The sequence below is a fragment of the Salmo salar genome, chromosome 17, assembly GCF_965601325.2.
Source record: "Salmo salar chromosome 17, fSalSal1, whole genome shotgun sequence".
NCBI classification, from domain to species: Eukaryota; Metazoa; Chordata; class Actinopteri; order Salmoniformes; family Salmonidae; genus Salmo; species Salmo salar.
This window is the reverse complement of record NC_138307.1, coordinates 49,247,322-49,265,098: the sequence shown is the minus strand read 5'-3', so window position 1 is coordinate 49,265,098 and position 17,777 is coordinate 49,247,322. Positions and strand designations below refer to the sequence as shown.

General features: G+C 44.1%; 1 protein-coding gene across 1 annotated transcript in view; it reads right to left on the bottom strand.

Annotated features, from left to right (window-relative positions):
• LOC106576044 (synapsin-3) overlaps positions 1–17,777 on the bottom strand; it is a 151,880-nt gene that overhangs the window by 73,450 nt on the left and 60,653 nt on the right. The window contains exon 4 of the mRNA XM_045699696.2: positions 14,489–14,580. Within this exon, the coding sequence (XP_045555652.2) occupies positions 14,489–14,580 (92 nt within the window). The remainder of the gene's footprint in view (positions 1–14,488; positions 14,581–17,777) is intronic.

Below are 17,777 nucleotides of genomic sequence, written 5' to 3'. Positions count from 1 at the left end.
TGGCATTGTTTAAAGTGGCTAGTGATACATTTATTATATCAATTTTTTCATTATTACAGTGGCTAGAGATGAGTCAGTATGTTGGCAGCAGCCACTCAATGTTAGTGATGGCTGTTTAACAGTCTGATGGCCTTGAGAAAGAAGCTGTTTTTCAGTCTCTCGGTCCCCGCTTTGATGCACCTAACTGACCTCACCTTCTGGATGATAGCGAGGTGAACAGGCAGTGGCTTGGGTGGCTGTTGTCCTTGATGATCTTTTTGGCCTTCCTGTGACATCAGGTGGTGTAGGTGTCCTGGAGGGCAGGTAATTTGCCCCCGGTGATGCGTTGTGCAGATCTCACTACCCTCTGGAGAGCCTTACGGTTGTGGGTGGAGCAGTTGCCGTACCAGGCGGTGATATAGCCCGACAGGATGCGCTCGATTGTGCATCTGTAAAAGTTTGAGTATTTTTGGTGACAAGCCGAAATTCTTCAGCCTCCTGAGGTTGCTGTCTGTGTAGGTGGACCATTTCAGTTTGTCCGTGATGTGTACGCCGATGAACTTACAACTTTCCACCTTCTCCACTACTGTCCCGTTGATGTGGATAGGGGGCTGCTCCCTCTGCTGTTTCCTGAAGTCCACAATCATCTCCTTTGTGTTGTTGACATTGAGTGTGAGGTTATTTTCCTGACACCACACTCCGAAGGCCCTCACCTCCTCCCTGTAGGTCGTCTCGTCGTTGTTGGTAATCAAGCCTACCACTGTAGTGTCGTCTGCAAACTTGATGATTGAGTTGGAGGCGTGCATGGCCACACAGTCATGGGTGTACAGGGAGTACAGGAGAGGGCTGAGAACGCACCCTTGTGGGGTCCCAGTGTTGAGGATCAGTGGGGTGGAGATGTTGTTACCTACCCTCACTACCTGGGGCGGCCCGTCAGGAAGTCCAGGACCCAGTTGCACAGGGCGGGGTCGAGACCCAGGGTCTCGAGCTTTATGACGAGTTTGGAGGGTACTATGGTGTTAAATGGTGAGCTGTAGTCGATGAACAGCATTCTTACATAGGTATTCCTCTTGTCCAGATGGGTTAGGGCAGTGTGCAGTGTGATTGCGATTGCGTCGTCTGTGAACCTATTGGGGCGGTAAGCAAACGGGGCTGGTTTTCCTTTTGTAGTCCGTGATTGACTGTAGACCCTGCCACATACCTCTCATGTCTGAGCCGTTGAATTGCGACTCTACTTTGTCTCTATACTGACGCTTAGCTTGTTTGATTGCCTTGCGGAGGGAATAGCTACACTGTTTGTATTCGGTCATGTTTCCGGTCACCTTGCCCTGATTAAAAGCAGTGGTTCACGCTTTCAGTTTTGCGCGAATGCTGCCATCAATCCACGGTTTCTGGTTGGGGAATGTTTTAATAGACGCTGTGGGTACAACATCACCGATGCACTTGCTAATAAACTCGCTCACTGAATCAGCGTATTCATCGATGTTATTGTCCGACACTATGCGGAACATATCCCAGTCCACGTGATCGAAGCAATCTTGAAGCGTGGAATCCGATTGGTCGGACCAGCGTTGAACAGACCTGAGCACGGGCGCGTCCTGTTTTAGTTTCTGTCTATAGACTGGGAGCAACAAAATGGAGTCGTGGTCAGATTTTCCGAAAGGAGGGTGGGGGAGGGCTTTATATGCGTCGTGGAAGTTAGAATAACAATGATCCAGGGTTTTGCCAGCCCGGGTCGCGCATTCGATATGCTGATAATATTTAGGGAGCCTTGTTTTCAGATTAGCCTTGTTAAAATCCCCAGCTACAATAAATGCAGCCTCAGGATATGTGGTTTCCAGTTTACATAGAGTCAAATGAAGTTCTTTCAGGGCCGTTGATGTGTCTGCTTGGGGGGGATATACACGACTGTGATGATGATCGAAGAGAATTCTCTTGGTAGATAATGCGGTCGGCATTTGATTGTAAGGAATTCTAGGTCAGGTGAACAAAAGGACTTGAGTTCCTGTATGTTGTTATGATCACAGCACGTCTCGTTAATCATAAGGCATACACCCCCGCCCTTCTTACCAGAGAGATGTTTGTTTCTGTCGGCGCGATGCCTGAAGAAGCCAGGTGGCTGTACCGAGTCTGATGGCTTATCCCGAGTGAGCCATGTTTCCGTGAAACAAAGAACGTTACAATCTCTGATGTCTCTCTGGAAGGCAACCCTTGCTCGATTTCCTCTACCTTGTTGTCAAGAGACTGGACATTGGCGAGTAGTAGGCTCGGGAGCGGTGCGCCTGTCTACGGAGCCTGACCAGAAGACCGCTCCGTCTGCCCCTTCTGCGGCGCCGTTGTTTTGGGGCGCCGGCTGGGATCCTATCCATTGTCCTGGGTGGTGGACCAAACAGGGGATCCGCTTCGGGAAGTTGTATTCCTGGTCGTAATGTTGGTGAGTTGACGTTGCTCTTATATCCAATAGTTCCTCCCGACTGTATGTAATAAAACCTAATATTTCCTGGGATAACAATGTAAGAAATAACACATACTGCAAACAAAATACTGCATAGTTTCCTAGGAACGCGAAACGAGGCGGCCATCTCTGTCGGCGCCGAAAGTTCTAACAGTGAAATATACAGCATACAAGCATTTCATTAAAACTAAATAATGGATATATAGCGTTTTGCAATTTTTTTTATGAAAATGTAAAATCAGACACATCTAAAATCTATGAAGTAATATTTTACACACACATGAAAAGTACACATAAGCAATCGTTTGAGGAAAAAACAAAAATGTGAAACATTTGTGGATATTGGAAATAAAAAAATATTCAAACCTGTTTCATGGGCATTACTTCTGTCTGAACACCTAACAATTCATGTCCTACTACTTGTCATCGTTTCAAAATATGTAATTGACTATTATAATAGTTGTCTTGATATCCATTAATGTTAAAAGATAACCTAAGGGTGAATGACTGACACCACAACGGGTCCACCTGATCTGGTCCTGTGGTAGCTCCCTAACAAAACCAGACTCTTATACACTAGTAATCACTTTGCCAAAACATGCCAAAGTTGTCCTTTGCATGCCTGAATAAAAGCACTTTGCCCTCTAAACACAGTGGGGTACTTACGCAACCATGAGGGACCCCAAGTCAGATAAGACAGGCATAGTGAGGTCTCTGGGAGCCGTCAAACAGTATGAGCTATCCTGCCCTCTATAACTGTCCTTCACTTGGCCTTATCCAGCACTTAGTGTGAGTGGGGGTGTTTTTCATTGTACGTTGTATGCACATACAGGTAAACAAGCAGCCATATTGAGCCCAGTCCAGGCAGACAGGCAGTTACTCATTCACATCTCAGTATCAATACTAGCATCGCTGGGCAGGATGCTGTGTTTGCCATTACTCTAATCACCTCCCTGATTGGATTTCAGTTTATTCATCACAGGAGGAGCCTGACTGTGGAGAAGGAACCTTTGGCTGTGCTGATCTGAGTCTTTTTGCTGTGGCTAATCATGCTCCATTGCTATAATCGTGAAATACTTTGCCAGACCAGTGTTTCTGCTTTAAGTTAAGTTCAGCAGCTGGGCTGGAGGGGTTTGGCAGAAATAGCAAAATAAAACCAAAACGGGTGACGGCACGTTTTGGATGCGACTCTTGCCCGAACGAGAACGCACCATATATGCTCAAAAACCTGCCTGCCTCTACTCCAAGGCAGAAAATAACAAGGGCAGAACCACTTGAATTATTCTAATAGCCAGTAACAGCAGGTCCTACTAACGTCATCATAGGAGGACCAAGTCATGTACAAAAGCTTGAATCTTCAAGTTCTATATTGTTTTGTTGTCATGTGTGCTCCCATACAAGTGCATGTGCAGTCACGCAATGCAATTACATATGCATCGACTGCATCAAAATCCACAGGGTAATAGTACACTTGTTACAGTTTATGTTAATGACAAACAATTAATGACAAACAATTGAAGCCATGCACCTCTAAGAAGTTCCACTTGAATAAACAAGTCTGAAACCACAGAACTGTGAGAAAGTGTGCTGCCTTGATAGGCCAGTAGAGGGGAGGGGAAGTGGGGAAGTGTTTAGGGAGCGCACCCGTAGCCAGATGCCAAGGGTCAGAATGCTGAACGGAACATGGCCCTTATTTATGCAGCCCTGCACGGACGGAACAGCAGGAGCCCTATAAACTGACCAGGACACTCACACATACACACAGGCACACACACAAATACACACACAGAGCAGTTTGAAAGCTGTGAGAACCAACTACTTACATGTACAGTACACACTTTATGTACACACACACACACACACACACACACACACACACACACACACACACACACACACACACACACACACACACACACACACACACACACACACACACACAATTTATGTTATAAAACATAATGCCTTTAATCTGAGGTCCTTAGGAAACATGCTGTTTATCCGATATGATTAACTTTAGGAATGTGTCTCCAAGCATATAGGATTTGTGAGATTTGTTTTCATTTAGTCATTAATAGCCTAGCTTAGGCACTAATACAGAATTGTTTATAGACTACAGTAAACCCTGAGTATCTTCTGAGTATAGGCAGTGATAGGCTATACTATTGTACGGCATAGGGGAATGTGTGTCAAGCAAAGAGGACAACAACAGCCGTATCTTAGAGAAGTTATCTACATTTTCCCACCATTGACTCACCCCCCACATGAAAAAATACTATACTATCTTATAAATACTGAAGTATTCACTGTAGTGTTTTGCAGACTAAACTAGTCTTCTCTGTAGTATACTGAAATATACTGTAGTATTTACAGTTAACTATAGTATACAGTGCATTTGGAAAGTATTCAGACCCCTTGTCTTGGTCCACATTTTGTTACGTTACAGCTTTTTTCTAAAATTGATTAAATTCGTTTGTTTTTCGTCATCAATCCACACACAATACCCCATAACGACAAAGCAAAGACAGGTTTTTAGAAATGTTTGCAAATGTATAAAAAAAAATGTACTCTTAAATTTTACATTTACATAAGTATTCAGACCCTTTATTCAGTACTTTGTTGATGCACCTTTGGCAGTGATTTCAGCCTCGAGTCTTCTTGGGTATGACGGTACAAGCTTGGCACTCCTATATTTGGGGAGTTTCTCCCATTCTTCTCTGCAGACCCTCTCAAGCTCTGTCAGGTTGGATGGGGAGCGTCGCTTCACAGCTATTTTCAGGTCTCTCCAGAGATGTTCGATCGGGTTCAAGTACGAGCTCTCGCTCGGCCACTCAAGGACATTCAGACACTTGTCCTGAAGCCACATCTGCTTTGTCTTGGCTGTGTGCTTAAGGTCGTTGTCCTTTTGGAAGGTGAACCTTTGCCCCAGTCTGAGGTCCTGAGCGCTCGGAGCAGGTTTTCATCAAGGATCTCTGTACTTTGCTCCATTCCTTTCCCTTGATCCTGACTAGTCTCCCAGTCCCTGCCGCTGAAAAACATCCCCACAGCATGATGCTGCCACCACCATGCTTCACCTTAGGGATGGTGCCAGGATTCCTTCAGACGTGATGCGTGGCATTCAGGCCAAAGAGTTCAATCTTGGTTTCACCAGAACAGAGAATCTTCTTTCTCATGGTCTGAGAGTCCTTTAGGTGAATTTTGGCAAACTCCCAGCGGGCTGTCATGTGCCTTTTACTGATGAGTGGCTTCCGTCTGGACTACCATAAATGTCTGATTGGTGGAGTGCTGCAGAGATGGTTATCCTTATGGAAGGTTCTCCCATCTCCACAGAGGAACTCTGGAGCTCTGTCAGAATGACCATTGGGTTCTTGGTCACCTCCCTGACCAAGGCCCTTCTCCCCCGATTGCTCAGTTTGGCTAGGCGGCCAGCTCTAGGAAGAGTCATGAAAGATGCCCAGGGTCCCTGCTCATCTGTGTGAATGTGCCTTAGGCATGCTGCAAGGAGGCATGAGGACTGCAGATGTGGCCAGGGCAATAAATTGCAATGTCCATACTGTGAGACGCCCAAGACAGCGCTACAGGGAGACAGGACGGGCAGCTGGTCGTCCTCGTAGTGGCAGACCACGTGTAACAACACCTGCACAGGATCGGTACATCTGAACATCACACATGCGGGACAGGTACAGGATGGCAACAACAACTGCCCGAGTTACACCAGGAACGCACAATCCCTCCATTAATGCTCAGGCTGTCCGCAATAGGCTGAGAGTGCCTGGACTGAGGGCTTGTAGGCCTGTTGTAAGGCAGGTCCTCACCAGACATCATCGGCAACAACGTCGCCTATGGGCACAAACCCATCATCGCTGGACCAGACAGGACAGGCAAAAAGTGCTCTTCACTGAGGAGTCGCGGTTTTGTCTCACCAGGGGTGATGGTCGGATATCGCGTTGATCGTCGAAGGAATGAGAGTTACACCAAGGTCTGTACTCTGGTGTGGGATCGATTTGGAGGGTCCGTCATGGTCTGGGGCGGTGTATCACAGCATCATTGGACTGAGCTTGTTGTCATTGCAGGCAATCTCAACGCTGTGCGTTACAGGGAAGACATCCTCCTCCCTCATGTGGTACCCTTCCTGCAGGCTCATCCTGACATGACCCTCCAGCATGACAATGCCACCAGCCATACTGCTCGTTCTGTGCATGATTTCCTGCAAGACAGGAATGTCAGTGTTCTGCCATGGCCAGCGAAGAGCTCGGATCTCAATCCCATTGAGCACGTCCGGGACCTGTTGGATCGGAGGGTGAGGGCTAGGGCCATTCCTCCCAGAAATGTCCGGGAACTTGCAGGTGCCTTGGTGGAAGATTGGGGTGACATCTCACAGCAAGATCTGGAAAATCTGGTGCAGTCCATGAGGAGGAGATGCTCTGCAGTACTTAATGCAGCTGGTGGCCACACCAGATTCTGACTGGTACTTTTGATTTTGACCCCCCCCCCTTTGTTCAGGGACACATTATTCAATTTCTGTTAGTCACATGTCTGTGGAACTTGTTCAGTTTATGTCTCAGTTGTTAAATCTTGCTATGCTCATACAAATATTTACACAAGTTAAGTTTGCTGAAAATAAACGCAGTTGACAGTGAAAGAACGTTTCTTTTTTTGCTGAGATTACTGACTGGTACTTTTGATTTTGACCCCCCCCCCCTTTGTTCAGGGACACATTATTCATACTTGGCATGTAGGTTTCTCTCTTACGGGTGGCACAAATTGCGATGTGGGGGAAGGGGATGGGCAGGGTTTATGGAAATTAAACACTGTAGTATTTACTATAGTTTAAAAAAAATGTAGTGTTTTTGTGGACATTACTGTAGTATTTACTTTAGTATTCTACAACATTATATATAGTACTACACATGATCGAGGAATACTACAGCGTGTAGTAGCGCTATCCCCGACTACAAAAATCTTTGTCGACCATAAGTAATCTGTTCTTTCGACCAATCGATTGCTAGTAATTTTCAAACATCAAATATACTGTAGACATACCCTATGATTTTTAATAAAAACAGCTATATGAATTGAGCTTGTATTATGCTTTAAATCAAATCAAATTTTATTTGTCACATGCACCTAATAAAACAGGTTACAGTGAAATGCTTACTTACAAGCCCTTATCCCACAAAAGAGTTTTAAGAAAATACCCCCCAAAAATTAAGAAATAAAAGTAACAAATAATTAAAGAGCAGCAGTAAAAAAACAATAGCGAGGCTATATACAGGGGGTACCATTACAGAGTCTATGTGCGGGGGCACCGGTTAGTCAAGGTAATATGTAAATGTCGGTAGAGTTATTAAAGTGACTATGCATAGATAATAACAGAGAGTAGCAGCAGCGTAGAACGGGGGGGGGGGGGGGGGGAATTCAAATAGTCTAGGTATAAATAGTCTGGGTATTAGTGTTCAGGAGTCTTATGGCTTTGGGGTAGAAGCTGTTTAGAAGCCTCTTGGACCTAGACTTGGCGCTCCGGTACCGCTTGCCGTGCAGTAGCATAGAGAACAGTCTACGACTAGGGTGGCTGGAGTCTTTTACAATTTTTAGGGCCTTCCTCTGACACCGCCTGGTATAGAGGTCCTGGATGGCAGGAAGCTTGGCCCCAGTGATGTACTGGGCTGTACGCACTACCCTCTGTAGTGCCTTGCGGTCGGAGAACGAGCAGTTGCCATACCAGGCAGTGATGCAACCCGTCAGGATGCTCTCGATGGTGCAGCTGTAGAACTTTTTGAGGATCTGAGGACCCATGCCAAATCTTTTCAGTCTCCTGAGGGGGAATAGGTTTGTCATGGCCTCTTCACGACTGTGTTGGTGTGCTTGGACCATGTTAGTTTGTTGGTGATGTGGACACCAACAAACTTGAAGCTTTCAACCTCCTCCACTACAGCCTAGTCGATGAGAATGCGGGTGTGCTCGGTCCTCCTTTTCCTGTAGTCCACAATCATCTCCTTTGTCTTGATCATATTGAGGGAGAGGTTGTTGTCCTTGCACCACACGGTCAGGTCTCAAACCTCCTCCCTATAGGCTGGCTCGTCATTGTCGGTGATCAGGCATACCACTGTTGTGTCATCGGCAAACTTGATGGTGTTGGAGTCGTCCCTGGCCGTGCATTCATGAGTGAACAGGGAGTACAGGAAGGGACTGAGCACGCACCGCTGAGGAGTCCCCGTGTTGAGGATCAGCATGGCGGATATCTACGCTTACCACCTGGGGGCGGCCCGTCAGGAAGTCCAGGATCCAGTTGCAGAGGGAGATGTTTACTCCCAGGGCCCTGAGCTTTGAGGGCACTATGGTGTTGAACGCTGAGCTGTAGTAAATGAATAGGATTCTCACACAGGTGTTCCTTTTGTCCAGATGTGAAAGGACCGTCTGGAGTGCAATAGAGATTGCATCATCTGTGGATCTGTTGGGGCAGTATGCAAATGGGGGTGGGTCTAGGGTTTCTGGGATGATGGTGTTGATGTGAGCCATGACCAGCCTTTCAAAGCACTTCATAGCTACAGACGAGAGTGTGACGGGTTGGTAGTCATTTAGGCAGGTTTCCTTAGTGTTCTTGGGCACAGGGACTATGGTGGTCTGCTTGAAACATGTTGGTATTACAGATTCAGATAGGGAGAGGTTGAAAATATCAGTGAAGCCACTTGCCAGTTGGTCAGCGCATGCTCGGAGTACACGTCCTGGTAATCAGTCTGGCCCTGGCCCCGGTCTTGTGAATGTTGACCTGTTTAAAGGTCTTACTCACATCTCCTATGGAGAGTGTGATACCACAGTCGTCCGGAACAGCTGATTATCTCATGCATGTTTCAGTGTTACTTGCATAGAAATTATTCAGCTCGTCTGGTAAGCTCGTGTCACTGGGCAGCTCTCGGCTCTGCTTCCCTTTGTAGTCTGTAGTAGTTTGCAAGCTCTGCCACATCCGACGAGCGTCGGAGCCAATGTAGTATTTCGATCTTAGTCCTGTATTGACGCTTTGCCTGTTTGATGGTTTGTCAGAGGGCATAACGGGATTTCTTATAAGCTTCCCGCTCCTTGAAAGCGTCAGCTCTACCCTTTGGCTCAGTGTGGATGTTACCTGTAATCCATGGCTTCTGGTTGGGGTATGTAAGTACTATTTAAGCTCATGGTTTGATGAAATAATGCCTCAAGAGGGCACCAGAGATCTAGATAACAACCCCCCCCCCCCCCCCCCCCAAAAAAAGAGCATCCTCCTCTCGCTCTTGCTGGCTTTCTCAGATTCTGCCATTACTCTCTTGAAAGTGCCAGTAATAAGCTACAGGAGGAGTCCGCAACTTTTCTCATGTGGAATGCCAATTTATCTTACCATTTCTACCGATCTGCATGCCAGTTATGATTCTCATATGCACATTTTTGTGAAAGTTTCATTTCATATATAATAACATATATAATAACAAAATCATTGTCATGTAGTTATTCAAAATTCTATCCAAATCTAAATGAAAATAATACAAACCTAAAAAGTAACTTCTATTGCCATTGCCAACGATGTAAAAATAGCCTACATAAAGCCAACAAATAAAACCATAGCAGCCTGCAGGTAGAAAATATCCTGATAAAAATAAAGATCCTATAAGATCACATTGGCTACACATGACCTGTAAAAAAATATTCTAGGCCCTCAGAGTTTCCTGTGCCAGTGAGCTTGGGACAGACACAGCTGTAGGCTATTTGCGCAAGGGACAAGAAGCAGTACTTGACTTGGGCAGGAGCTCACAAGAGTGGAGTACCGGCACCTCAAATGTTATACTGCTTGAGCTCCTGTTCCCTGTGTTGTGACATGGTAGGGGAGGTTTACAGAAGATAGCCCTATTTGGTAAAAGACCAAGTACATATTATGGCAAGAACAGCTCAAATAAGCAAAGATAAACGACAATCCATCATTACTTTAAGACATGAAGGTCTGTCAATACGGAAGATTTCAAGAACTTTGAAAGTTTAATCAGGTGCAATCGCAAAAACCATTAAGTGCTATGATGAAACTGGCTCTCATTAGGACCGCCACAGGAATGGAAGAGCCAGAGTTACCTCTGCTGCAGAGTTCTTTAGAGTTAAGTGCACCTCAGATTGCCGCCCAAATAAATGCTTCACAGAGTTCAAGTAACAGACATATCTCAACATCAACTGTTCAGAGGAGACTGCGTGAATCAGGCCTTCATGGTCGATTTTGCTGCAAAGAAACCACTACTAAAGGACACCAATAAGAAGAAGAGACTTGCTTGGGTCAAGAAACATGAGCAACGGACATTAGACCGTGGAAATCTGTCTTTTGGTATGATGAGTCCAAATTTGAGATTTTTGGTTCCAATCTCCGTATCTTTATGAGACAGTGTAGGTGAACGGATGATCTCTGCATGTGTAGTTCTCAACGTAAAGCATAGAGCAGGAGGTGTGATGTTGTGGGGATGCTTTGCTGGTGACACTGTCAGTGATTTATTTAGAATTCAAGGCACACTTAACCAGCATGGCCAACACAGCACTCTGCAGCGAAACGCCATCCCATCTGGTTTGCACTTAGTGGGACTATCATTTGTTTTTCAACAGGACAATGACCCAACAAACATACATGCTGTGTAAGGGGTATTTGACCAAGAAGGAGAGTCATGAGTGCTGCATCAGATGACCTGGCCTCCACAATCACCCAACCTCAACACAATTGAGATAATTTGGAATGAGTTGGACCGCAGAGTGAAGGAAACGCATCCAACAAGTGCTCAGCATATGTGGGAACTCCTTCAAGACTGTTGGAAAAGCATTCCAGGTGAAGCTGGTTGAGAGAATGCCAAGAGTGTGCGAAGGCAAAGGGTGGCTACTTTGAAGAATCTAAAATATATTTTGATTTGTTTAACACTTTTTTGGTTACTACATGATTCCATATTTGTCATTTCATAGTTTTGATGTCTTCACTATTATTCTACAATGTAGAACATAGTAAAAATAAAGAAAAACCCTTGAATGGGCATTTGTTCTAAAACTTTTGACAAGTATTGTGTATATACAGTTGAAGTCGGAAGTTTACATACACTTAGGTTGGAGTCATTAAAACTCGTTTTTCAACCACTCCACAAATTTCTTGTTAACAAACTATTGTTTTGGCAAGTTGGTTAGGACATCTACTTTGTGCATGACACAAGTCATTTTTCCAACAACTGTTTACAGACAGATTGTTTCACTGTGTCACAATTCCAGTGGGTCAGAAGTTTACATACACTAAGTTGACTGCGCTTTTAAACAGCTTGGAAAATTCCAGAAAATTATGTCATGGCTTTAGAAGCTTCTGAAAGGCTAATTGACATCATTTGAGTCAATTGGAGGTGTACCTGTGGATGTATTTCAAGACCTACCTTCAAACTCAGTGCCTCTGCTTGACATCAAAAAAAATAAAAAAAATAAAAATAAAAATAAAAAAAATCAGCCAAGACCTCAGAAAGTCTGGTTCATCCTTGGGAGCAATTTCCAAACGCCTGAAGGTACCACGTTCATCTGTACAAACAATAGTACGCAAGTATAAACACCATGGGACCACGCAGCCGTCATACCGCTCAGTGAGGATATGCGTTCTGTCTCCTAGAGATGAATGTACTTTGGTGCGAAATGTGCAAATCAATCCCAGAACAACAGCAAAGGACCTTGTGAAGATGCTGGAGGAAACAGGTACAAAAGTATCTATATCCACAGTAAAACGAGTCCTATATCGACATAACCTAAAAGGCTGCTCAGCAAGGAAGAAGCCACTGCTCCAAAACCGCCATAAAAAAGCCAGATTACGGTTTACAACTGCACATGTGGACAAAGATCGTACTTTTTGGAGAAATGTCCTCTGGTCTGATGAAACAAAAATAGAACTGTTTGGGCATAATGATGTTTGGTGGAAAAAGGGGGACGCTTGCAAGCTGAAGAACACCATCCCAACCGTGAAGCACGGGGGTGGCAGCATCATGTTGTGGTGGTGTTTTGCTGCAGGAGGGACTGGCGCACTTCACAAAATAGATGGCATCATGAGGATGGAAAACTATGTGGATATATTGAAGCAACATCTCAAGACATCAGTCAGGAAGTTAAAGCTTGGTCGCAAATGGGTCTTTCAAGTGGACAATGACCCCAAGCATACTTCCAAAGTTGTGGCAAAATGGCTTAAGGACAACAAAGTCAAGGTATTGGAGTGGCCATCACAAAACCCTAACCTCAATCCTATTGAAAACTTGTGGGCAGAACTGAAAAAGTGTGTGCGAGCACGGAGGCCGACAAACCTGACTCAGTTACACCTGCTCTGTCAGGAGGAATGGGCCAACATTCACCCAACATTTGATCCAAGTTAAACAATTTAAAGACAATGCTACCAAATACTAATTGAGTGTATGTAAACTTCTGACCCACTGGGAATGCGGTGAAAGAAATAAAAGCAGAAAGAAATAATTCTCTCTACTATTATTCTGACATTTCACATTCTTAAAATAAAGTGGTGATCCTAACTGACCTAAGACAGAGAATTTTTACTAGGATTAAATGTCAGGAATTGTGAAAAACTGAGTTAAAATGTATTTGGCTAAGGTGTATGTAAACTTCCGACTTCAACTGTATATATATTTGTTACTGCTCTACTAAAACAATCTTGACCAACAGCCTAACGACAAAACAATCGACCAGTTGACTAATTGGGGTCAGCCCTAGTTTGTAGTATAGTATTCTACAGAATTCTATAGTAAGTACTGTAGTATTCTATAGTAAGGTGTAGTATTTTTCATGTGGGCATTGACTCTCTATTGCAGTCAAACCATGGGAATTGATTACATAATACAGGCAAGCAATACAATAACCTCAGTGATGGACAGCCAGGAAGGCATCCACCTCCCAGACAACAAGCTACAACAGAATGGCATGATACACAACACTACAATCTGTCTATTCTAGCCACTGTGTATCCTTGACTTAACTTCAAACTGCTTCAAACTACACACGGACTCGTTTCCTGAACATTTCCTGTACGACTGCCAGATCCAACCCTGAAGGTTGTTTTTTCAGATTATGTGTACACAAGAAAAACACAACGTTCATTACAGCGATAAACTATCGTTGCGATGCCAGCATAGAGCTGAGTAGTACATTACTAGCCTGGTCCCAGATCTGTTTGTTCCAACTCCTATGGTCATTGTTATGCCGATGGTAAGACAGCACAAACAGATCTGGGACCAGGCTAGTGCATTCCCCAGAAGGCTGTGAAACAAGCAGTGGTCTGATGCTCCACAGCAGCATGCACCTCATTAGCTAATCTAATTTACTAATCAGGGCCTGAAAACCTGCTACATAAAGGAAGAGAGAGGCAGGGGGTAACGTCAACTCCCAAACTACCAGAAAAACTGCTCTACTGCAGCCCACAGAGGAAGAAGTTGCTATGTAAAGAGGTTATGTGAAGACGGTTCCATTTTGGAACCTTGCTGACGTATGGAACGCAGAACAAAATTGAGGAGGGAATTCTGGAACTCTGAGAAGTAGTGTTTGGGCTGGGAGGAAGGATACAGAGGTAATAAGGTTGGGTGCTTTTGATGCTGTACCTCTTTTCAGAGGTATTCACAGAAAGGTTCTGCGTGACAGTAATAGCCAGTCCTTTTCATATCATTTCCCACTGGCTCCATCGTCTTTTGTGATGTCCTTTTTTTGTGACTGAAAGCAAATGTATATATATATACACACACACACACACACACACACACACACACACACACACACACACACACACACACACACACACACACACACACACACACACACACACACACACACACACACACACACACACACACACACACATGACTTGTCTACAACGTAGCTGATGGCTGTTGAAAGGGAATAACTGGAGCAATTGTCTGGACCCACTGAGGGAGACTGAAGATGCGTGGGCAAATGCGTCAGAGCAGAGCTACTGACGGACATACAGGGATCGTTCTCTCTTTCTCCATCTCCTTCCATCGCTCTCTCTCTTTGTTACCTTACCTGACCAGTTTGGTTCCTCCTCTTATGGCCTGCATATCAATCATACACCCAGTGTTCATGTACGAAGCCAGGTTGATCTCTGAGAACTCAGCCTGTGAAACAAGGAGAAAAACACCACGCTGATTATACACATTATTCACTGGGGGATAGAAGTAGCAAATTACTGTAAAACACAATTTCCATTTGGTGTATATAGGCCTGAATCAACAACATAAAACAGTCCTCTAACTTTTCAACACTAACATAAAAGCCACCAGCCCTTTCCTATGGATTTCTGTAAAATAACTGAACTATATGAGAGTAAAACATTCCACGCACACACACACACACTAATGGTGCCACGCTTGGATGTGAGTGGGAAACATCAACGTTCAAAATAGTTTGCAACAGAAAACACCCATCACTCAGAATCTATGATGTCATGTGTAAGTGAGTACTGTGGTAGGCTCTAACCACTTAAGCTCCAGTCACCCCTTCTCTAGGGGCATGAGGGGCCATAGAAATAGAGTTACTATAACGAGGAACACCAAGTCAAGGAGGCCACAATGAGTGGTAATACTATTTCTATGTGAGGGGTGGGGGACAGAGAGAGAGAGAGAGAGAGAGAGAGAGAGAGAGAGAGAGAGAAAGAGAGAGAGAGAGAGAGAGAGAGAGAGAGAGAGAGAGAGAGAGAGAGAGAGAGAGAGAGAGAGAGAGAAGGACAAAGAGAGAGAGATACAGAGTCAGAGAGGAGAGAGGAGAGACAGATAGACTAATCAAGTTATCCAGAGTCTGTCTGTGTCTGTGGCCTCCCGGAGAGGACAGGACAGCAGAGGTCTTGTGACAGGGAGGGAGGCTTTAGCCCAGGCAGCTACTTAATGACTTGATCAAACTCCCAGGCAGAGCAGAGATCCTCTCTGGAGGGGAAGGGACACTGCAGCTTGGCCTTTCTGGGAGAGAGCTCTGGGAACAGAGGGACTAGAATGGGGCATTAGGGGCCAAGTGCCTCCATTGTCTCTTATGTAATTACAAGTTAGAAATAGATTTGCTCCAGAGATTTAACTCCCATGAATCTGTTTTTTTTAGTCTCTCACTGGCTGACTGTGTTCTCAGGATAGTACCTCGCAAGGGGACACGTGTTAAATGCATAATGTGCCTAAATGTTATAAATTCATAACAGATTCCAAATCTACCTACATCCGCTTCAGCCCAGACACAGATCACATACATTATTAGCTATTAGTACATTTTGCTGCAAGGTAAATACTGTACAATCAGGCATTTGCACAATGGGTGTGGCCCAGTGGGGGAACTTGTTATTGAGACACACATCCTCTATGTATGGCATGTCTGCTAAAGTCAGGGCTGATAAAACACACCATATGTATGCTAGAGAACCACAGAGATAGACAGGCCAAGCCAGGAATCAGGAAGGAATTAAACGCTACATTTAAAACACATTTTACATATTTTTTCAAATCATAATAAAATAACAAAAATCACTGCAGTCATTTCAGTTTGGGGTTTTGTTTGATCATATGCTGGGTTCATGTCGTTGTTTTTGGCCTTGGCGACCTTGTTTGGGTGTTGGTACCCTAACAGATTTAGCTTCACTGAGGGCCAAAAAGCTAATGAACCCTAAAGAAGAAACAACATTCCTGCCTTACTTTACTATGAACATGCTTCCAACATGTTAGCTCTGTGGAAATGGGGAGGCCAGTCTACTCAGGATGGAAGGATAGGTGAGGGTTAGGGGTCAAATGTCAAGAAGGATCAGTTTCAGTCTGTATACTGCAGTGTGGGATGTTACAGAGTTAGAGTAGAGCTCGTCTTAGGCCCTCCAAGTCCTAGCTAGGTGCTCCCATTAGAGGTTGTGAACCAAAAGCCCCAGAGAGAGATCAGTAAGAGCTTGACCTCGGAACAGCAAGATGTTGACCTCCGACGTCTAGTGGTAACATTTGTCAGACTTAACATCACTTTGAAGAATGTAGCGTGACACTAATGCAGGCATTTTAATTGGTCCTCATTGTGAAGTCCTGCAACTTTTCTACTATGAAAAATTCAATTTGGCGGACCTGGTTGACTCCCAAACACAACTTTACAGAGAGCGTGTTGGTGATATAATTTGTCATATGATGAACCTACATGGGCTCGTGGTGGGCCAAATTCAATAATTCACTCTTCCAATAGGCTACATAGTTAAACAATGAGTTACTCATCTGAATAAACAAGCTACACTGAGTGTACAAAACATTATGAACTCTCCATGATATAGACTGACCAGGTGAATCAAGATGAAAGCTATGATCACTTATTTATCTCATTTGTTAATAGCTGTTGGGGCTAGGGGGCAGTATTTTCACGGCCAAATGAAAAACGTACCCAATTTAAACAGGTTACTACTCTGGCCCAGAAAATAGAATATGCATATTATTAGTAGATTTGGATAGAACACTCTGAAGTTTCTAAAACTGTTTGAATGGTGTCTGTGAGTATAACAGAACTCATATGGCAGGCAAAAAACCTGAGAAAAATTGAATCAGGAAGTAGGAGAAATTAGAAATGTAGTTTTTCTTTTGAATCCCTTGAAAAACTACATTGACATAGGATTTACGTTGCACCTCCTAACTCTTCCATTGGCTGTCAACAATCTTTAGGAACTGGTTCCATCCGTCACCTGTTACCGGGCAGAAAATTGTGGCTCAGTCAATCACTGGCCAGTCTGAGGACAGGTGTCTTATGACGCACATTCACATGACTTTGTTGTTTTTTATTTTTCTTCTGGGATGAATACCTATTGCCCGGTTGTAAAATTATCGCAATTTTATGTAAAAAAATACCCTAAAGGATTGATTGTAAACATCGTTTGATGTGTTTCTACAAACGGTAATGGAACTTTGAACATTTCGTCTATGGATTTGCGTCCACGCCACATGGCATTGTAAAGTGTTCTGGATGGGTCAACAAAACGGACGTATTTGGACATAAATGATGGACTTTGCAGAACAAATGAACATTTCTTGTGGAAGTGGGTGCCCATCCGAGTGCATTCCGCCGAAGATCAGCAAAGGTAAGTAAATATTTTGAACATATTTTTATAGATTTGTCGACGTCGTGGTTGTAGGCTAACTGTATAGCTTAGCATTGAAGGCTAAGTTCTGTACTCAGAATATTGAACAATGTGCTTGAACAAAGTTATTTTGAAATCTGACAAAGTGGTTGCATAAAGGAGTAGATTATCTCTAATTCTTTAAATAATTGTTATAAATTTTGTCAACGTTTATGAGTTCTTCTGTAAATTAAATGTGCC